The following is a 24,669-nucleotide window of genomic DNA, read 5'->3' as shown; positions in this document are numbered from 1 at the left end:
CACCTAGCTATTACACCACTCCCTATCAACACCTAGCTATTACACCACTCCCTATCAACACCTAGCTATTACACCACTCCCTATCAACACCTAGCTATTACACCACTCCCTATCAACACCTAGCTATTACACCACTCCCTATCAACACCTAGCTATTACACCACTCCCTATCAACACCTAGCTATTACACCACTCCCTATCAACACCTAGCTATTACACCAGTCCCTATCAACACCTAGCTATTACACCACTCCCTATCAACACCTAGCTATTACACCACTCCCTATCAACACCTAGCTGGTACACCACTCCCTATCAACACCTAGCTATTACACCACTCCCTATCAACACCTAGCTATGACACCACTCCCTATCAACACCTAGCTATGACACCAGTCCCTATCAACACCTAGCTATTACACCAGTCCCTATCAACACCTAGCTATTACACCACTCCCTATCAACACCTAGCTATTACACCACTCCCTATCAACACCTAGCTATTACACCACTCCCTATCAACACCTAGCTATTACACCACTCCCTATCAACACCTAGCTATTACACCACTCCCTCACAACACCTAGCTATTACACCACTCCCTATCAACACCTAGCTGGTACACCACTCCCTATCAACACCTAGCTGGTACACCACTCACTATCAACACCTAGCTATTACACCACTCCGTATCAACACCTAGCTATTACACCACTCCCTATCAACACCTAGCTATTACACCACTCCCTATCAACACCTAGCTATTACACCACTCCCTATCAACACCTAGCTATTACACCACTCCCTATCAACACCTAGCTATTACACCAGTCCCTATCAACACCTAGCTATTACACCACTCCCTATCAACACCTAGCTATTACACCACTCCCTATCAACACCTAGCTGGTACACCACTCCCTATCAACACCTAGCTGGTACACCACTCCCTATCAACACCTAGCTATTACACCACTCTGTATCAACACCTAGCTATTACACCACTCCCTATCAACACCTAGCTATTACACCACTCCCTATCAACACCTAGCTATTACACCACTCCCTATCAACACCTAGCTATTACACCAGTCCCTATCAACACCTAGCTATTACACCACTCCCTATCAACACCTAGCTATTACACCACTCCCTATCAACACCTAGCTATTACACCACTCCCTATCAACACCTAGCTATTACACCAGTCCCTATCAACACCTAGCTATTACACCAGTCCCTATCAACACCTAGCTATTACACCACTCCCTATCAACACCTAGCTATTACACCACTCCCTATCAACACCTAGCTATTACACCACTCCCTATCAACACCTAGCTATTACACCACTCCCTATCAACACCTAGCTATTACACCACTCCCTATCAACACCTAGCTATTACACCACTCCCTATCAACACCTAGCTATTACACCACTCCCTATCAACACCTAGCTATTACACCACTCCCTATCAACACCTAGCGATGACACCACTCCCTATCAACACCTAGCTATTACACCACTCCCTATCAACACCTAGCTATGACACCACTCCCTATCAACACCTAGCTATTACACCACTCCCTATCAACACCTAGCTATTACACCACTCCCTATCAACACCTAGCTATTACATCACTCCCTATCAACACCTAGCTATTACACCACTCCCTATCAACACCTAGCTATTACACCACTCCCTCACAACACCTAGCTATTACACCACTCCCTATCAACACCTAGCTATTACACCAGTCCCTATCAACACCTAGCTATTACACCACTCCCTCACAACACCTAGCTATTACACCACTCCCTATCAACACCTAGCTATTACACCACTCCCTATCAACACCTAGCTGGTACACCACTCCCTATCAACACCTAGCTATTACACCACTCCCTATCAACACCTAGCTATTACACCACTCCCTATCAACACCTAGCTGGTACACCACTCCCTATCAACACCTAGCTATTACACCACTCCCTCACAACACCTAGCTATTACACCACTCCCTATCAACACCTAGCTATTACACCACTCCCTATCAACACCTAGCTATTACACCACTCCCTATCAACACCTAGCTATTACACCACTCCCTATCAACACCTAGCTATTACACCACTCCCTATCAACACCTAGCTATTACACCACTCCCTATCAACACCTAGCTATTACACCACTCCCTATCAACACCTAGCTATTACACCACTCCCTATCAACACCTAGCTATTACACCACTCCCTATCAACACCTAGCTATTACATCACTCCCTATCAACACCTAGCTATTACACCACTCCCTATCAACACCTAGCTATTACACCACTCCCTCACAACACCTAGCTATTACACCACTCCCTATCAACACCTAGCTATTACACCAATCCCTATCAACACCTAGCTATTACACCACTCCCTCACAACACCTAGCTATTACACCACTCCCTATCAACACCTAGCTATTACACCACTCCCTATCAACACCTAGCTGGTACACCACTCCCTATCAACACCTAGCTATTACACCACTCCCTATCAACACCTAGCTATTACACCACTCCCTATCAACACCTAGCTGGTACACCACTCCCTATCAACACCTAGCTATTACACCACTCCCTCACAACACCTAGCTATTACACCACTCCCTATCAACACCTAGCTATTACACCACTCCCTATCAACACCTAGCTATTACACCACTCCCTATCAACACCTAGCTATTACACCACTCCCTATCAACACCTAGCTATTACACCACTCCCTATCAACACCTAGCTATTACACCACTCCCTATCAACACCTAGCTATTACACCACTCCCTATCAACACCTAGCTATTACACCACTCCCTATCAACACCTAGCTGGTACACCACTCCCTATCAACACCTAGCTATTACACCACTCCCTATCAACACCTAGCTGGTACACCACTCCCTATCAACACCTAGCTATTACACCACTCCCTAACAACACCTAGCTTTTACACCACTCCCTATCAACACCTAGCTATTACACCACTCCCTCACAACACCTAGCTATTACACCACTCCCTATCAACACCTAGCTGGTACACCATTCCCTATCAACACCTAGCTGGTACACCACTCCCTATCAACACCTAGCTATTACACCACTCCCTATCAACACCTAGCTATTACACCACTCCCTATGAACACCTAGCTTTTACACCACTCCCTATCAACACCTAGCTATTACACCACTCCCTCACAACACCTAGCTATTACACCACTCCCTATCAACACCTAGCTATTACACCACTCCCTATCAACACCTAGCTGGTACACCACTCCCTATCAACACCTAGCTATTACACCACTCCCTATCAACACCTAGCTGGTACACCACTCCCTATCAACACCTAGCTATTACACCACTCCCTATCAACACCTAGCTATTACACCACTCCCTATCAACACCTAGCTATGACACCACTCCCTATCAACACCTAGCTATTACACCACTCCCTATCAACACCTAGCTGGTACACCACTCCCTATCAACACCTAGCCATGACACCACTCCCTATCAACACCTAGCTATGACACCCCTCCCTATCAACACCTAGCTGGTACACCACTCCCTATCAACACCTAGCTGGTACACCACTCCCTATCAACACCTAGCTATGACACCACTTCCTATCAACACCTCGCTATTACACCACTCCCTATCAACACATAGCTATTACACCACTCCCTATCAACACCTAGCTATTACACCACTCCCTATCAACACCTAGCTATTACATCACTCCCTATCAACACCTAGCTATTACACCACTCCCTATCAACACCTAGCTATTACACCACTCCCTCACAACACCTAGCTATTACACCACTCCCTATCAACACCTAGCTATTACACCACTCCCTATCAACACCTAGCTATTACACCACTCCCTATCAACACCTAGCTATTACACCACTCCCTATCAACACATATCTATTACACCACTCCCTATCAACACTTAGCTGGTACACCACTCCCTATCAACACCTAGCTATTACACCACTCCCTATCAACACCTAGCTATTACACCACTCCCTATCAACACCTAGCTATTACACCACTCCCTATCAACACCTAGCTATTACACCACTCCCTATCAACACCTAGCTATTACACCACTCCCTATCAACACCTAGCTATTACACCACTCCCTATCAACACCTAGCTATTACACCACTCCCTATCAACACCTAGCTGGTACACCACTCCCTATCAACACCTAGCTATTACACCACTCCCTATCAACACCTAGCTATTACACCACTCCCTATCAACACCTAGCTGGTACACCACTCCCTATCAACACCTAGCTATTACACCACTCCCTCACAACACCTAGCTATTACACCAATCCCTATCAACACCTAGCTATTACACCACTCCCTATCAACACCTAGCTATTACACCAGTCCCTATCAACACCTAGCTATTACACCACTCCCTATCAACACCTAGCTATTACACTACTCCCTATCAACACCTAGCTATTACACCACTCCCTATCAACACCTAGCTATTACACCACTCCCTATCAACACCTAGCTATTACACCACTCCCTATCAACACCTAGCTGGTACACCACTCCCTATCAACACCTAGCTATTACACCACTCCCTATCAACACCTAGCTATTACACCACTCCCTATCAACACCTACCTATTACACCACTCCCTATCAACACCTAGCTATTACACCACTCCCTATCAACACCTAGCTGGTACACCACTCCCTATCAACACCTAGCTATTACACCACTCCCTATCAACACCTAGCTATTACACCACTCCCTATCAACACCTAGCTATTACACCACTCCCTCACAACACCTAGCTATTACACCACTCCCTATCAACACCTAGCTGGTACACCATTCCCTATCAACACCTAGCTGGTACACCACTCCCTATCAACACCTAGCTATTACACCACTCCCTATCAACACCTAGCTATTACACCACTCCCTATCAACACCTAGCTTTTACACCACTCCCTATCAACACCTAGCTATTACACCACTCCCTCACAACACCTAGCTATTACACCACTCCCTATCAACACCTAGCTATTACACCACTCCCTATCAACACCTAGCTGGTACACCACTCCCTATCAACACCTAGCTATTACACCACTCCCTATCAACACCTAGCTGGTACACCACTCCCTATCAACACCTAGCTATTACACAACTCCCTATCAACACCTAGCTGGTACACCACTCCCTATCAACACCTAGCTATTACACCACTCCCTAACAACACCTAGCTTTTACACCACTCCCTATCAACACCTAGCTTTTACACCACTCCCTATCAACACCTAGCTATTACACCACTCCCTATCAACACCTAGCTATTACACCACTCCCTATCAACACCTAGCTATGACACCACTCCCTATCAACACCTAGCTATTACACCACTCCCTATCAACACCTAGCTATTACACCACTCCCTATCAACACCTAGCTATTACACCACTCCCTATCAACACCTAGCTATTACACCACTCCCTATCAACACCTAGCTATTACACCACTGCCTATCAACACCTAGCTATTACACCACTCCCTATCAACACCTAGCTATGACACCACTCCCTATCAACACCTAGCTATTACACCACTCCCTATCAACACCTAGCTGGTACACCACTCCCTATCAACACCTAGCTATGACACCACTCCCTATCAACACCTAGCTATGACACCCCTCCCTATCAACACCTAGCTGGTACACCACTCCCTATCAACACCTAGCTGGTACACCACTCCCTATCAACACCTAGCTATGACACCACTTCCTATCAACACCTCGCTATTACACCACTCCCTATCAACACATAGCTATTACACCACTCCCTATCAACACCTAGCTATTACACCACTCCCTATCAACACCTAGCTATTACATTACTCCCTATCAACACCTAGCTATTACACCACTCCCTATCAACACCTAGCTGGTACACCACTCCCTATCAACACCTAGCCATGACACCACTCCCTATCAACACCTAGCTATGACACCCCTCCCTATCAACACCTAGCTGGTACACCACTCCCTATCAACACCTAGCTGGTACACCACTCCCTATCAACACCTAGCTATGACACCACTTCCTATCAACACCTCGCTATTACACCACTCCCTATCAACACATAGCTATTACACCACTCCCTATCAACACCTAGCTATTACACCACTCCCTATCAACACCTAGCTATTACATCACTCCCTATCAACACCTAGCTATTACACCACTCCCTATCAACACCTAGCTATTACACCACTCCCTCACAACACCTAGCTATTACACCACTCCCTATCAACACCTAGCTATTACACCACTCCCTATCAACACCTAGCTATTACACCACTCCCTATCAACACCTAGCTATTACACCACTCCCTATCAACACATATCTATTACACCACTCCCTATCAACACTTAGCTGGTACACCACTCCCTATCAACACCTAGCTATTACACCACTCCCTATCAACACCTAGCTGGTACACCACTCCCTATCAACACCTAGCTATTACACCACTCCCTATCAACACCTAGCTATTACACCACGCCCTATCAACACCTAGCTATTACACCACGCCCTATCAACACCTAGCTATGACACCTCCTATCAACACCTAGCTGGTACACCACTCCCTATCAACACCTAGCTGGTACACCACTCCCTATCAACACCTAGCTATGACACCACTTCCTATCAACACCTAGCTGGTACACCACTCCCTATCAACACCTAGCTATTACACCACTCCCTATCAACACCTAGCTATTACACCACGCCCTATCAACACCTAGCTATTACACCACTCCCTATCAACACCTAGCTATTACACCACTCCCTATCAACACCTAGCTGGTACACCACTCCCTATTAACACCTAGCTATTACACCACTCCCTATCAACACCTAGCTATTACACCACGCCCTATCAACACCTAGCTGGTACACCACTCCCTATCAACACCTAGCTATGACACCCCTCCCTATCAACACCTAGCTGGTACACCACTCCCTATCAACACCTAGCTGGTACACCACTCCCTATGAACACCTAGCTATGACACCACTTCCTATCAACACCTCGCTATTACACCACTCCCTATCAACACATAGCTATTACACCACTCCCTATCAACACCTAGCTATTACACCAGTCCCTATCAACACCTAGCTATTAAACCACTCCCTATCAACACCTAGCTATTACACCACACCCTATCAACACCTAGCTATTACACCACTCCCTATCAACACCTAGCTATTACACCACTCCCTATCAACACCTAGCTATTACACCACTCCCTATCAACACCTAGCTATTACACCACTCCCTATCAACACCTAGCTATTACACCACTCCCTCACAACACCTAGCTATTACACCACTCCCTATCAACACCTAGCTATTACACCACTCCCTATCAACACCTAGCTATTACACCACTCCCTATCAACACCTAGCTATTACACCACTCCCTATCAACACCTAGCTATTACACCACTCCCTCACAACACCTAGCTATTACACCACTCCCTATCAACCCCTAGCTGGTACACCACTCCCTATCAACACCTAGCTATTACACCACTCCCTATCAACACCTAGCTATTACACCACTCCCTATCAACACCTAGCTATTACACCACTCCCTATCAACACCTAGCTATTACACCACTCCCTATCAACACCTAGCGATGACACCACTCCCTATCAACACCTAGCTATTACACCACTCCCTATCAACACCTAGCTGGTACACCACTCCCTATCAACACCTAGCTATTACACCACTCCCTATCAACACCTAGCTGGTACACCACTCCCTATCAACACCTAGCTATTACACCACTCCCTATCAACACCTAGCTGGTACACCACTCCCTATCAACACCTAGCTATTACACCACTCCCTAACAACACCTAGCTTTTACACCAGTCCCTATCAACACCTAGCTATTACACCACTCCCTCACAACACCTAGCTATTACACCACTCCCTATCAACACCTAGCTGGTACACCACTCCCTATCAACACCTAGCTGGTACACCACTCCCTATCAACACCTAGCTATTACACCACTCCCTATCAACACCTAGCTTTTACACCACTCCCTATCAACACCTAGCTATTACACCACTCCCTATCAACACCTAGCTATTACACCACTCCCTATCAACACCTAGCTATGACACCACTCCCTATCAACACCTAGCTATTACACCACTCCCTATCAACACCTAGCTATTACACCACTCCCTATCAACACCTAGCTATTACACCACTCCCTATCAACACCTAGCTATTACACCACTGCCTATCAACACCTAGCTATTACACCACTCCCTATCAACACCTAGCTATGACACCACTCCCTATCAACACCTAGCTATTACACCACTCCCTATCAACACCTAGCTGGTACACCACTCCCTATCAACACCTAGCTATGACACCACTCCCTATCAACACCTAGCTATGACACCCCTCCCTATCAACACCTAGCTGGTACACCACTCCCTATCAACACCTAGCTGGTACACCACTCCCTATCAACACCTAGCTATGACACCACTTCCTATCAACACCTCGCTATTACACCACTCCCTATCAACACATAGCTATTACACCACTCCCTATCAACACCTAGCTATTACACCACTCCCTATCAACACCTAGCTATTACACCACTCCCTATCAACACCTAGCTATTACACCACTCCCTATCAACACCTAGCTATTACACCACTCCCTATCAACACATATCTATTACACCACTCCCTATCAACACTTAGCTGGTACACCACTCCCTATCAACACCTAGCTATTACACCACTCCCTATCAACACCTAGCTGGTACACCACTCCCTATCAACACCTAGCTATTACACCACTCCCTATCAACACCTAGCTATTACACCACGCCCTATCAACACCTAGCTATTACACCACGCCCTATCAACACCTAGCTATGACACCCCTCCCTATCAACACCTAGCTGGTACACCACTCCCTATCAACACCTAGCTGGTACACCACTCCCTATCAACACCTAGCTATGACACCACTTCCTATCAACACCTAGCTGGTACACCACTCCCTATCAACACCTAGCTATTACACCACTCCCTATCAACACCTAGCTATTACACCACGCCCTATCAACACCTAGCTATTACACCACTCCCTATCAACACCTAGCTATTACACCACTCCCTATCAACACCTAGCTGGTACACCACTCCTATTAACACCTAGCTATTACACCACTCCCTATCAACACCTAGCTATTACACCACGCCCTATCAACACCTAGCTGGTACACCACTCCCTATCAACACCTAGCTATGACACCCCTCCCTATCAACACCTAGCTGGTACACCACTCCCTATCAACACCTAGCTGGTACACCACTCCCTATGAACACCTAGCTATGACACCACTTCCTATCAACACCTCGCTATTACACCACTCCCTATCAACACATAGCTATTACACCACTCCCTATCAACACCTAGCTATTACACGAGTCCCTATCAACACCTAGCTATTAAACCACTCCCTATCAACACCTAGCTATTACACCACACCCTATCAACACCTAGCTATTACACCACTCCCTATCAACACCTAGCTATTACACCACTCCCTATCAACACCTAGCTATTACACCACTCCCTCACAACACCTAGCTATTACACCACTCCCTATCAACACCTAGCTATTACACCACTCCCTCACAACACCTAGCTATTACACCACTCCCTATCAACACCTAGCTATTACACCACTCCCTATCAACACCTAGCTATTACACCACTCCCTATCAACACCTAGCTATTACACCACTCCCTATCAACACCTAGCTATTACACCACTCCCTCACAACACCTAGCTATTACACCACTCCCTATCAACCCCTAGCTGGTACACCACTCCCTATCAACACCTAGCTATTACACCACTCCCTATCAACACCTAGCTATTACACCACTCCCTATCAACACCTAGCTATTACACCACTCCCTATCAACACCTAGCTATTACACCACTCCCTATCAACACCTAGCTATTACACCACTCCCTATCAACACCTAGCTATTACACCACTCCCTATCAACACCTAGCGATGACACCACTCCCTATCAACACCTAGCTATTACACCACTCCCTATCAACACCTATCTGTTACACCACTCCCTTTCAACACCTAGCTATGACACCACTCCCTATCAACACCTAGCTGGTACACCACTCCCTATCAACACCTAGCTATGACACCACTCCCTATCAACACCTAGCTGGCTAACATTAAGTTAAAGTCACCTGGCTATTTATGGTTGAAGTCCATCTCTTCTGTCCGTGAGCAGCAATCAGAGATGGTCCATTCATAATGTTCAAGAAACTGTGCAGACAACATTCAAAATAAACACATCAACAAACAAAACCCCTCACAGTCAATTCCAAATACATCCATACACAGGCGGAACAATCACCGACAGGATTTCATGCAAGGCTTCGGCTGTGAAATCATGAAGATCACAAAAAACGTTTAGCCAAAAGACGTTCAGCTGCGTACACAATGAAAACAACTCCAATTGACTCCAACTGTGCTGTACAGTTTATGACCATGTGTGGGCGCTACAATCACTATGACAAAAATCGAGTCTTGGGGTTTTCTAGTATCCACCACAACTTTATTTATCATGTTTCCCTTCTTCTTTGTCATGGTAACCCACGCATTGTCACTCTCTGCTATTATCTTCACCAGAAAAAATATATATAAATAAATAATTATCTTCACCAGACTAGCAGTTTTAAACCAAACATCCGACTCCGCCATCTTGCCTAGTACATTTTTACTCGATCAGTGATGTTAATATAATGGTAGTATAGTAATATAACTACATATTAATATAATGGTAGTATAGTAATATAGTAATATAACTACATATTAATATAATGGTAGTATAGTAATATAACTACATATTAATATAATGGTAGTATAGTAATATAGTAATATAGCTTCATATTAATATAATGGTAATATAGTAATATAACTTCATATAAATAAAATGGTAATATAGTAATATAGCTTTATATTACTATAATGGTAATATAGTAATATAACTACATATTAATATAATGGTAGTATAGTAATATAGTAATATAGCTTCACAGTAATGCAATAGTAATATAGTAATATAACTTCATATTAATATAATGGTAATATAGTAATATAGTAATATAACTTCACAGTGATACAATAGTAATATAGTAATATAACTTCATATTAATATAATGGTAATATAGTAATATAGTAATATAGTAATATAACTTAATATTAACAGAATAGTAATATAGTAATATAACTTCATAGTAATATAATAGTAATATAGTAATATAACTACATAGTAATATAATAGTAATATAGTAATATAACTACATAGTAATATAGTAATATAACTTGATAGTAATATAATAGAAATATAGTAATATAACTACATATTAATATAATAGTAATATAGTAATATAGTAATATAACTTCATAGTAATATAATAGTAATATAGTTATATAGTAATATAACTTCATAGTAATGTAATAGTAATATAGTAATATAACTACATAGTAATATAATAGTAATATAGTAATATAACTACATAGTAATATAGTAATATAACTTGATAGTAATATAATAGAAATATAGTAATATAACTACATATTAATATTATAGTAATATAGTAATATAACTTCATAGTAATATAGTAATATAGTAATATAGTAATATAACTTCATAGTAATATAATAGTAATATAGTAATATAACTTCATAGTAATATAATGGTAACTGGTAAATATAGTAATATAACTACATATTAATATAATAGTAGTATAGTAATATAGTAATATAACTTCATAGTAATATAGTAATATAGTAATATAACTTCATAGTAATATAATAGTAATATAGTAATATAACTACATAGTAATATAATAGTAATATAGTAATATAACTTCATAGTAATATAGTAATATAACTACATAGTAATATAATGGTAACTGGTAAATATAGTAATATAGTAATATAACTACATATTAATATAATGGTAATATAGTAATATAACTTCATAGTAATATAATGGTAACTGGTAAATATAGTAATATAGTAATATAACTACATATTAATATAATGGTAATATAGTAATATAACTTCATAGTAATATAATAGTAACTGGTAAATATAGTAATATAACTTCATAGTAATATAATGGTAATATAGTAATATAACTTCATAGTAATATAATAGTAACTGGTAAATATAGTAATATAACTTCATATTAATATAATGGTAATATAGTAATATAGTAATATAACTACATATTAATATAATAGTAGTATAGTAATATAGTAATATAACTTCATAGTAATATAATAGTAATATAGTAATATAGTAATATTTCTTCATAGTAATATAATAGTAATATAGTAATATAACTTCATAGTAATATAATAGTAATATAGTAATATAACTTCATAGTAATATAATGGTAATATAGTAATATAACTTCACAGTAATATAATAGTAACTGGTAAATATAGTAATATAACTTCATAGTAATATAATGGTAGTATAGTAATATAGTAATATAACTACATATTAATATAATGGTAATATAGTAATATAACTTCATAGTAATATAATGGTAATATAGTAATATAACTTCATAGTAATATAATAGTAACTGGTAAATATAGTAATATAACTTCATAGTAATATAATGGTAATATAGTAATATAACTTCATAGTAATATAATAGTAACTGGTAAATATAGTAATATAACTTCATATTAATATAATGGTAGTATAGTAATATAGTAATATAACTTCATAGTAATATAATAGTAATATAGTAATATAACTTCATAGTAATATAATAGTAATATAGTAATATAACGTCATAGTAATATAATAGTAACTGGTAAATATAGTAATATAGTAATATAACTTCATAGTAATATAATAGTAACTGGTAAATCTAGTGTGTTCTTAGAGCGTCTGGTTTCAGTTAAAGACATTCCACAGTCATTACAACATGAACTATGTGGGGTACCGTGACTACTAAACACACACACACACACACAGGGGGGATGAAAAACACTACAACAGAACCTAAACATTACCAGCTGGGGGAGCAATAGAAGGAGAGAGACAGAGAATGTGACAGTGAGAGAGAGAATCTATTGTTCTTGTGAAAGGAATTTGGACACATTATTGTGAACTCATTCAGTTTCCTCACTAACTACAAGAAAAGGAGAGGAGATGAGCAGTCCTACATCCTCAAACACACACAAATGGCAACAAACCTCTGTAGGACACACCTCCTAACCTCCATAAACTCCTTTTCAGAAGTAAAAACAGAGAGAGAGAGAGAGAGAGAGAGGTAAAGATAGTGAGAGACAAAGAGAGGTAGAGATAGTGAGAGACAAAGAGAGGTAGAGAGAGAGAGACAAAGAGAGAGAGGTAAAGATAGTGAGAGACAAAGAGAGGTAGAGAGAGAGACAAAGAGAGGTAGAGAGAGAGAGAGCGGGAGAGACAGAGAGAGAGAGAGGTAAAGATAGTGAGAGAGAGAGAGTAAAGATAGTGAGAGAGAGAGAGAGAGACAGAGAGAGAGAGGTAGAGAGAGAGAGAGAGAGAGGTAGAGAGAGAGACAGAGATAGAGAGGTAGAGAGAGAGAGAGAGAGCGGAAGAGAGAGAGAGAGGGAGAGAGAGGTAAAGATAGTGAGAGAGAGAGAGAGGTAGAGAGAGAGAGAGACAGAGAGAGAGCGGTAGAGAGAGAGACAGAGGTAGAGAGAGAGAGAGAGGTAGAGAGAGAGAGCGAGAGAGAGAGGTCTGTGGCGACCTAAATGCCAGAACCGGACAAGAACCTGACACCCTCAGCACACAGGGGGACAAACACCTGCCTGGAGGTGACAACATTCCCTCCCACATATGCTCCCCTAGGCACAACTATGACAACATAACCAACAAAAACGGGTCACAACTCCTGCAGCTCTGTCGCACGCTGGGTATGTACATAGTCAATGGTAGGCTTCGAGGGGACTCCTATGGTAGGTACACTTATAGCTCATCTCTTGGCAGTAGTACTGCAGACTACTTTATCACTGACCTCAACCCAGAGTCTCTCAGAGCGTTCACAGTCAGCCCACTGACACCCCTATCTGACACCCCTATCTGACACCCCTATCTGACACCCCTATCTGACACCCCTATCTGACACCCCTATCTGACTACTTAAACAGAGCAATACTCAATCATGAGGCATCAAAGCCAAAGGAACTGAGTAACATTACTCAATCATGAGGCATCAAAGCCAAAGGAACTGAGTAACATTACTCAATCATGAGGCATCAAAGCCAAAGGAACTGAGTAACATTACTCAATCATGAGGCATCAAAGCCAAAGGAACTGAGTAACATTACTCAATCATGAGGCATCAAAGCCAAAGGAACTGAGTAACATTACTCAATCATGAGGCATCAAAGCCAAAGGAACTGAGTAACATTACTCAATCATGAGGCATCAAAGCCAAAGGAACTGAGTAACATTAAGAAATGCTATAGATGGAAGGAATGCAGTTTGGAAACCTACCAAAAAACAATTAGGCAACAACAAATTCAATCCCTTTTAGACAATTTCCTGGGTAAAACGTTCCACTGTAATAGTGAAGGTGTAAACTTGGCAGTAGAAAATCTTAACAGTATATTTGACCTCTCAAGCTTCCCTATCAAATCTAAAAATCTCAAATAGAAAACCGAAGAAAATGAACAACAATGACAAATTGTTTGATGAAGAATGCAAAAATCTAACAAAGAAATTGAGAAACATGTCCAACCAAAAACATAGAGACCCGGAAAACCTGAGTCTACGCCTTCACTATGGTGAATCACTAAAACAATACAGAAATACACTACGGAAAAAGAAGGAACAGCATGTCAGAAATCAGCTCAATGTAATTGAAGAATCCATAGACTCTAACCACTTCTGGGAAACTTGTAAAACACTAAACAAACAACAACACGAATAATTATCTATCCAAAATGGAGATGTATGGGTAAACCACTTCTCCAATCTTTTTGGCTCTATAACAAAGAATAAAGAGCAAAAACATATACAGGATCAAATACAGATCTTAGAATCAACTATTAAAGACTACCAGAACCCACTGGATTCTCCAATTACATTGAATGAGTTACAGGACAAAATAAAAACCCTCCAACCCAAAAAGGCCTGTGGTGTTGATGGTATCCTCAATGAAATGATCAAATATACAGACAACAAATTCCAATTGGCTATACTAAAACTCTTTAACATCATCCTTAGCTCTGGCATCTTCCCCAATATTTGGAACCAAGGACTGATCACCCCAATCCACAAAAATGGAGACAAATTTGACCCCAATAACTACCATGGAATATGCATCAACAGTAACCCTGGGAAAAAAAATCCTCTGCATTATCATTAACAGCAGACTCGTACACTTCCTCAATGAAAACAATGTACTGAGCAAATGTCAAATTGGCTTTTTACCAAATTACCATACAACAGACCATGTATTCACCCTGCACACCCTAATTGACAACCAAACAAACCAAAACAAAGGCAACGTCTTCTCATGCTTTGTTGATTTCAAAAAAGCCTTAGACTCAATTTGGCATGAGGGTCTGCTATACAAACTGATGGAAAGTGGTGTTGGGGGTAAAACATACGACATCATAAAATCCATGTACACAAACAACAAGTGTGAGGTTAAAATTGTCAAAAAACACACAAATTTCTTCACACAGGATCGTGGGGTTAGACAGGGATGCAGCTTAAGCCCCACCCTCTTCAACATATATATCAACGAATTGGCGCGGGCACTAGAAAAGTCTGCAGCACCCGGCCTCACTCTACTAGAATCCGAAGTCAAATGTCTGCTGTTTGCTGATGATCTGGTACTTCTGTCACCAACCAAGGAGGGCCTACAGCAGCACCTAGATCTTATGCACAGATTCTGTCAGACCTGGGCCCTGACAGTAAATCTCAGTAAGACCAAAATAATGGTGTTCCAAAAAAGGTCCAGTCACCAGGACCACAAGTACAAATTCCATCTAGACACTGTTGCCCTAGAGCACACAAAAAACTATACATACCTTGGCCTAAACATCAGCGCCACAGGTAACTTCCACAAAGCTGTGAACGATCTGAGAGACAAGGCAAGAAGGGCATTCTATGCCATCAAAAGGAACATAAATTTCAACATACCAATTAGGATTTGGCTAAAAATACTTGAATCAGTCATAGAGCCCATTGCCCTTTATGGTTGTGAGGTCTGGGGTCCGCTCACCAACCAAGACTTCACAAAATGGGACAAACACCAAATTGAGACTCTGCACGCAGAATTCTGCAAAAATATCCTCTGTGTACAACGTAGAACACCAAATAATGCAGGCAGAGCAGAATTAGGCCGATACCCACTAATTATCCAAATCCAGAAAAGAGCCGTTAAATTCTATAACCACCTAAAAGGAAGTGATTCCCAAACCTTCCACAACAAATCCATCACCTACAGAGAGATGAACCTGGAGAAGAGTCCCCTAAGCAAGCTGTTCCTGGGGCTCTGTTCACAAACACAAACACACCCTACAGAGCCCCAGGACAGCAGCACAATTAGACCCAACCAAATCATGAGAAAACAAAAAGATAATTACTTGACACATTGGAAAGAATTAACAAAAAAAACAGAGCAAACTAGAATGCTATTTGGCCCTACACAGAGAGTACACAGCGGCAGAATACCTGACCACTGTGACTGACCCAAAATTAAGGAAAGCTTTGACTATGTACAGACTCAGCGAGCATAGATTTGCTATTAAGAAAGGCCGCTGTAGGCAGACATGGCTCTCAAGAGAAGACAGGCTATGTGCTCACTGCCCACAAAATGAGGTGGAAACTGAGCTGCACTTCCTAACCTCCTGCCCAATGTATGACCATATTAGAGAGACTTATTTCCCTCAGATTACACAGATCCACAAAGAATTCGAAAACAAATCCAATTTTGAAAAACTCCCATATCTACTGGGTGAAATTCCACAGTGTGCCCATCAGAGCAGCAAGATTTGTGACCTGTTGCCACGAGAAAAGGGCAACCAGTGAAGAACACACACCATTGTAAATACAACCCATATCTATGCTTATTTATTTTATCTTGTGTCCTTTACCATTTGTACATTGTTAAAACACTGTATATATATACAGTGCTTTGCGAAAGTATTCGGCCCCCTTGAACTTTGCGACCTTTTGCCACATTTCAGGCTTCAAACATAAAGATATAAAACTGTATTTTTTTGTGAAGAATCAACAACAAGTGGGACACAATCATGAAGTGGAACGACATTTATTGGATATTTCAAACTTTTTTAACAAATCAAAAACTGAAAAATTGGGCGTGCAAAATTATTCAGCCCCCTTAAGTTAATACTTTGTAGCGCCACCTTTTGCTGCGATTACAGCTGTAAGTCGCTTGGGGTATGTCTCTATCAGTTTAGCACATCGGGAGACTGATTACAGACAGACACCTGACGGCAGTATCCAGTTATTTTTATTTTGTAGGAAACATTTCTAAAATCCTCTTTTTACTTTGTCATTATGGTGTATTGTATGTACTTTTATCAAATCAAATCAACTTTTATTTGTCACGTGCTCCAAATGCAACAGGTGAAATGCCGACAGGCTCTAACCAACAGTGCAAATGAGGGAATGAGGGGGAAAAAACACGTTTTATCAATTTTATTATAAGGCTTTAACGTAACAAAATGTGGAAACAGTCAAGGGGTCTGAATATTCTCCGATTGCCTGTATCAGTATCTTTGGCGAAATCCTGTTCTGTCTGTGCCATGAAGGTCCAGACCTCTTGGTAGAGATCAAACAAGCATACAGGCAGGCCAGGGTTACCATGTGTCTCTGACATGCATTCAGAGTCCCATACCTGCCTTTGAACAGGGAGGCCAGGGTTACCATGTGTCTCTGACATGCATTCAGAGTCCCATACCTGCCTTTGAACAGGGAGGCCAGGGTTACCATGTGTCTCTGACATGCATTCAGAGTCCCATACCTGCCTTTGAACAGGGAGGCCAGGGTTACCATGTGTCTCTGACATGCATTCAGAGTCCCATACCTGCCTTTGAACAGGGACAACAGGGTTACCATGTGTCTCTGACATACATTCAGAGTCCCATACCTGCCTTTGAACAGGGAGGCCAGGGTTACCATGTGTCTCTGACATGCATTCAGAGTCCCATACCTGCCTTTGAACAGGGAGGCCAGGGTTACCATGTGTCTCTGACATACATTCAGAGTCCCATACCTGCCTTTGAACAGGGAGGCCAGGGTTACCATGTGTCTCTGACATGCATTCAGAGTCCCATACCTGCCTTTGAACAGGAAGGCCAGGGTTACCATGTGTCTCTGACATGCATTCAGAGTCCCATACCTGCCTTTGAACAGGGAGGCCAGGGTTACCATGTGTCTCTGACATACATTCAGAGTCCCATACCTGCCTTTGAACAGTACACAGCTAGCTAGCTGGGTTAGCACACACATTAGCTAACATTCAAGGCAGTTTCAGCAATATATGACGCCATACACAAGCTTCTGAGAGTGGATACACAAGTTGGCATGAAATAGCAATAACTTTCCAGATGAAGTGCGCACAGCTTTACCTTGAAATGAACACACAAACTATGTGTACACACAATAACACCCTGGAGTTAGCTAGTCAGTGAGTGCGTTTACATGCACAATAGTAATAAGATATTATTAACCGATTATGGGATATTTGTCTGAACAGTGAAAACCATAGAAGAAGCACTCTTATCGTGATCTGCGCAAAACCTGCGCAGCAAAGACGCTCATAAACGAACATCAATGTATTTCTGCTCCGCTACAATTGTTGTGTTGTTGCTAGACTACTGATGCCAGAGAAATAGCCGGAGAAACAACATCAGAGGATTTATGATAGAAGACTATTAAATTATATTTCCATTTCTGCATCGTTTATTCCCGAGCAACGGTGTAATACGAGAGATTATAGGTGTCTGATGTGCTCGTACGAAATCTAAAATAATTGCTTGGGGTAGGCTATAGCTGCGAGGCTATTGTTGCTTTCGTGTCGTTTTGAGGACAGGCATTTGATTATGTTTTGATCTCAAAGTAAGAGGTGTTTATTTTATTTGATATCTCTACCAAATGCTTGTTTTCCCCCGCAGCTATAGCTAAGGCAAACGTGTCAACGTAGCGAAATGAAGCATAGGAAAATGACAAGAACACACAAGGAGAGGTTCTCCAACTGTCCAATTTCTCCAAAGAGAGATTAGTTTATAATTTTCTCATCTGTATCCAACTTCAACGATGTCTCTCGTGGCCAGCGATATCCCGACGGACGAAGACCTAGAAGATCTGGTGTGTTGTTTTACGACATTACTGATGTAGTTATCTACTGTAGTAATACTTCTGTAGATTGGATACTGTTTTAGTTATCTACTGTAGTACTACTTCTGTAGATTGGATACTGTTTTAGTTATCTACTGTAGTACTACTTCTGTAGATTGGATACTGTTTTAGTTATCTACTGTAGTACTACTTCTGTAGATTGGATACTGTTTTAGTTATCTACTGTAGTACTACTTCTGTAGATTGGATACTGTTTTAGTTATCTACTGTAATACTACTTCTGTAGATTGGATACTGTTTTAGTTATCTACTGTAATACTACTTCTGTAGATTGGATACTGTTTTAGTTATCTACTGTAGTACTACTTCTGTAGATTGGATACTGTTTTAGTTATCTACTGTAGTACTACTTCTGTAGATTGGATACTGTTTTAGTTATCTACTGTAGTACTACTTCTGTAGATTGGATACTGTTTTAGTTATCTACTGTAATACTACTTCTGTAGATTGGATACTGTTTTAGTTATCTACTGTAGTACTACTTCTGTAGATTGGATACTGTTTCTGGACTATTCTGTACTGTTTGCGTGACAGCAGTTATTGTCCTGCTACTCTATTAGCCTACCGTAAGTTGTGTAGATAGACTCACTAACTAATTCTCCTCTCCTCGTTTCCAAGGTTGAGGATGGACTTTCTCTTGCGACCTACATATCAGACTCTGGAAAGGTGAGATGACTTTCTTTTCCCCCGTGTGCGTGTGCATGTGTGCATGTGTGTATGTGTGTATGTGTGTGTGTGTCTAACCCTGTGTATCTAACCCTTGTTTTGTGTCTCAACAGAAAGCCAGGAAAAAGAAGCTGTCTGGTAAACCTCCCCCTTCTCCCAGTAAGACCAGCTATCATCTACAATACATTGGACTTTAAACCTCAAATTCACCTCCATTTCTTTTACCACCCTAACACTGTTGTGTGTGTGTGTGTGTGTGTGTGTGTGTGTGTGTGTGTGTGTGTGTGTGTGTGTGTGCGCAGGGTCTCCGTACCTCTCCAGTATGGATGTGAACCAGAGGAGATCAGCGGTGTCAGCTTGGAGGCCCCTGAGAGGAACTCTGGGAGAGAGGGGGGAGGCCCTAGGGGGGAGAGGTGACACTCTGTTGGAGAGGGGTGAGGCGGCTCGGACCCCCAGAGAGAACTGTCTGGCTTCGCTAAGCAACGGGCACGGTGGGTACCATGGAAATATAAACATAACTTTATCACCTTAGAAACCAGCTCTTTACTAATATACCAATGTGGCTGTACTACAGAGAGACAACTCTATTCCTAAAGCTCCATGGAACCAGACAACTCTATTCCTAAACCTCCATGGAAACCAGACAACTCTATTCCTAAACCTCCATAGAAACCAGAGAGACAACTCTATTCCTAAACCTCCATAGAAACCAGAGAGACAACTCTATTCCTAAACCTCCATAGAAACCAGAGAGACAACTCTATTCCTAAACCTCCATAGAAACCAGAGAGACAACTCTATTCCTAAACCTCTATAGAAACCAGACAACTCTATTCCTAAAGCTCCATGGAAACCAGACAACTCTATTCCTAAACCTCCATAGAAACCAGAGAGACAACTTTATTCCTAAACCTCCATGGAAACCAGAGACAGCTCTATTCCTAAACCTCCATAGAAACCAGACAACTCTAATCCTAAACCTCAATAGAAACCAGAGAGACAACTCTATTCCTAAACCTCCATAGAAACCAGAGAGACAACTCTATTCCTAAACCTCCATAGAAACCAGACAACTCTATTCCTAAACCTCCATAGAAACCAGAGAGACAACTCTATTCCTAAACCTCCATAGAAACCAGACAACTCTATTCCTAAACCTCCATAGAAACCAGACAACTCTATTCCTAAACCTCCATAGAAACCAGAGACAACTCTATTCCTAAACCTCCATAGAAACCAGACAACTCTATTCCTAAACCTCCATAGAAACCAGAGACAACTCTATTCCTAAAGCTCCATAGAAACCAGAGAGACAACTCTATTCCTAAACCTCCATAGAAACCAGACAACTCTATTCCTAAAGCTCCATAGAAACCAGAGACAACTCTATTCCTAAACCTCCATAGAAACCAGAGACAACTCTATTCCTAAACCTCCATAGAAACCAGACAACTCTAATCCTAAACCTCAATAGAAACCAGAGAGACAACTCTATTCCTAAACCTCCATAGAAACCAGACAACTCTATTCCTAAACCTCCATAGAAACCAGAGACAACTCTATTCCTAAACCTCCATAGGGACACACACAGTTATTCAGCTAGTGTGGTATCTTGTTATTCCAGCTGACAGCTTGTAGGGTTTTGTTGACCCTAATGACATGTCTTGCTCAGAGGGGAACCATGTATTTCACAACATTATTCATAATAGGTCTACCATTGTATGAAACATGTTATTCTTCTCTCTCTCTCTCTCTCTCTCTCTCTCTCTCTCTCTCTCTCTCTCTCTCTCTCTCTCTCTCTCTCTCTCTCTCTCTCTCTCGCTCCCCTCTCCATCCCTCCTTCCCTCCCCTCTCCACCCCCCCTTCATTCCTCCCTGTCTCTCCTCTCTCTCTCGCTAGGTCTGTCCCAGTCTCTGAGAGTTGACTTTGACACAACACTCCTGTCTCTCCTCTCTCTCCTCTCTCTCCTGTCTCTCCTCTCTCTCATGTCTCTCCTCTCTCTCCTGTCTCTCCCCTCTTTCTCTCTCTCTCTCTAGGTTTGTCCCAGTCTCTGAGAGTTGACTTTGACACAACACACACCTCAGCCTGTCTCTCCTCTCTCTCCTGTCTCTCCTCTCTCTCTCTAGGTCTGTCCCAGTCTCTGAGAGTTGACTTTGACACAACACACACCTCAGCCTGTCTCTCCTCTCTCTCTCTCTTTACTCTCTCTAGGTCTGTCCCAGTCTCTGAGAGTTGACTTTGACACAACACACACCTCAGCCTGTCTCTCCTCTTCTCCCTGCACTCCAGAGTATCTCCAACAGGCTCTTGGCATTAAGAAACCCAAACACCTGCACTCCTCATCCAATGGTGTGTGTTCTGTGTGGTTGTTTGTGTTCTATTCTGTGTGCTGTATGTGTGTTATTCTACAGGGTAACAGTTATTCTACAGTGTAACAGTTATTCTACTGCAGTGTAACAGTTATTCTACAGTTATTCTACAGTTATTCTGCAGTGTAACAGTTATTCTGCAGTGTAACAGTTATTCTACAGTGTAACAGTTATTCTATAGTTATTCTACAGTTATTCTACAGTGTAACAGTTATTCTACAGTTATTCTGCAGTGTAACAGTTATTCTACAGTGTAACAGTTATTCTACAGTTATTCTACAGTGTAACAGTTATTCTACAGTGTAACAGTTATTCTACAGTGTAACAGTTATTCTACAGTTATTCTACAGTTATTCTACAGTTATTCTACAGTGTAACAGTTATTCTACAGTGTAACAGTTATTCTACAGTTATTCTACAGTTATTCTACAGTTATTCTACAGTGTAACAGTTATTCTACAGTTATTCTACAGTGTAACAGTTATTCTACAGTTATTCTACAGTTATTCTACAGTTATTCTACAGTGTAACAGTTATTCTACAGTTATTCTACAGTTATTCTACAGTTATTCTACAGTTATTCTACAGTTATTCTACAGTGTAACAGTTATTCTACAGTGTAACAGTTATTCTACAGTGTAACAGTTATTCTACAGTTATTCTACAGTGTAACAGTTATTCTACAGTGTAACAGTTATTCTACAGTGTAACAGTTATTCTACAGTTATTCTACAGTTATTCTACAGTTATTCTACAGTGTAACAGTTATTCTACAGTGTAACAGTTATTCTACAGTTATTCTACAGTTATTCTACAGTTATTCTACAGTGTAACAGTTATTCTACAGTTATTCTACAGTGTAACAGTTATTCTACAGTTATTCTACAGTTATTCTACAGTTATTCTACAGTGTAACAGTTATTCTACAGTTATTCTACAGTTATTCTACAGTTATTCTACAGTTATTCTACAGTTATTCTACAGTGTAACAGTTATTCTACAGTGTAACAGTTATTCTACAGTTATTCTACAGTTATTCTACAGTGTAACAGTTATTCTACAGGGTAACAGTTATTCTACAGTGTAACAGTTATTCTACAGTTATTCTACAGTTATTCTACAGTTATTCTACAGTGTAACAGTTATTCTACAGTGTAACAGTTATTCTGCAGTTATTCTACAGGGTAACAGTTATTCTACAGTTATTCTACAGTTATTCAACAGTTATTCTACAGTGTAACAGTTATTCTACAGTTATTCTACAGTTATTCAACAGTTATTCTACAGTGTAAGGTAACAGTTATTCTACAGTTATTCTACAGTGTAACAGTTATTCTACAGTTATTCAACAGTTATTCTACAGTGTAACAGTTATTCTACAGTTATTCTACAGTGTAACAGTTATTCTACAGTTATTCTACAGTTATTCTACAGTGTGTAACAGTTATTCTGCAGTTATTCTACAGGGTAACAGTTATTCTACAGTTATTCTACAGTGTAACAGTTATTCTACAGGGTAACAGTTATTCTACAGTTATTCTACAGTTATTCTACAGGGTAACAGTTATTCTACAGTTATTCAACAGTTATTCTACAGGGTAACAGTTATTCTACAGTGTGTAACAGTTATTCTACAGGGTAACAGTTATTCTACAGTTATTCAACAGTTATTCTACAGTTATTCTACAGTGTAACAGTTATTCTACAGGGTAACAGTTATTCTACAGTTATTCTACAGTTATTCTACAGGGTAACAGTTATTCTACAGTTATTCAACAGTTATTCTACAGGGTAACAGTTATTCTACAGTTATTCAACAGTTATTCTACAGTTATTCAACAGTTATTCTACAGTGTGTAACAGTTCTTCTCCCTCCAGACTACAGAGAGAAGGAGGACATGTACGATGAGATCATCCACCTCAAGAAGGTAAAGACCCACACACACACAGACACACACAGACACACACAGACACAGACACACACAGACAGACAGACAC

The 24,669-nt window shown here is 40.9% G+C and overlaps 1 protein-coding gene across 3 annotated transcripts in view; it reads left to right on the top strand.

The window, feature by feature from the left end:
• Positions 1 to 19,021: 19,021 nt before the first annotated feature.
• LOC135535916 (IQ domain-containing protein E-like) overlaps positions 19,022 to 24,669 on the top strand; it is a 21,309-nt gene continuing 15,661 nt past the window's right edge. The window contains exons 1-6 of one of the 3 annotated variants that reach the window (XM_064962317.1): positions 19,022 to 19,585; positions 20,255 to 20,302; positions 20,416 to 20,440; positions 20,605 to 20,793; positions 22,592 to 22,651; positions 24,550 to 24,599. In XM_064962317.1, the coding sequence (XP_064818389.1) occupies positions 19,535 to 19,585; positions 20,255 to 20,302; positions 20,416 to 20,440; positions 20,605 to 20,793; positions 22,592 to 22,651; positions 24,550 to 24,599 (423 nt within the window). In that variant the 5' untranslated portion in view covers positions 19,022 to 19,534. Of the gene's footprint in view, positions 19,586 to 20,254; positions 20,303 to 20,415; positions 20,462 to 20,604; positions 20,794 to 22,591; positions 22,652 to 24,549; positions 24,600 to 24,669 lie in introns of all 3 variants that reach the window. The other 2 variants (XM_064962316.1, XM_064962318.1) reach the window with 2 other exon arrangements.

The sequence above is a fragment of the Oncorhynchus masou genome, unplaced genomic scaffold (assembly GCF_036934945.1).
Source record: "Oncorhynchus masou masou isolate Uvic2021 unplaced genomic scaffold, UVic_Omas_1.1 unplaced_scaffold_531, whole genome shotgun sequence".
Classification (NCBI taxonomy): Eukaryota; Metazoa; Chordata; class Actinopteri; order Salmoniformes; family Salmonidae; genus Oncorhynchus; species Oncorhynchus masou.
The sequence above is the reverse complement of the archived record's forward strand: the minus strand, read 5'-3'. Positions and strand labels throughout refer to the sequence as shown.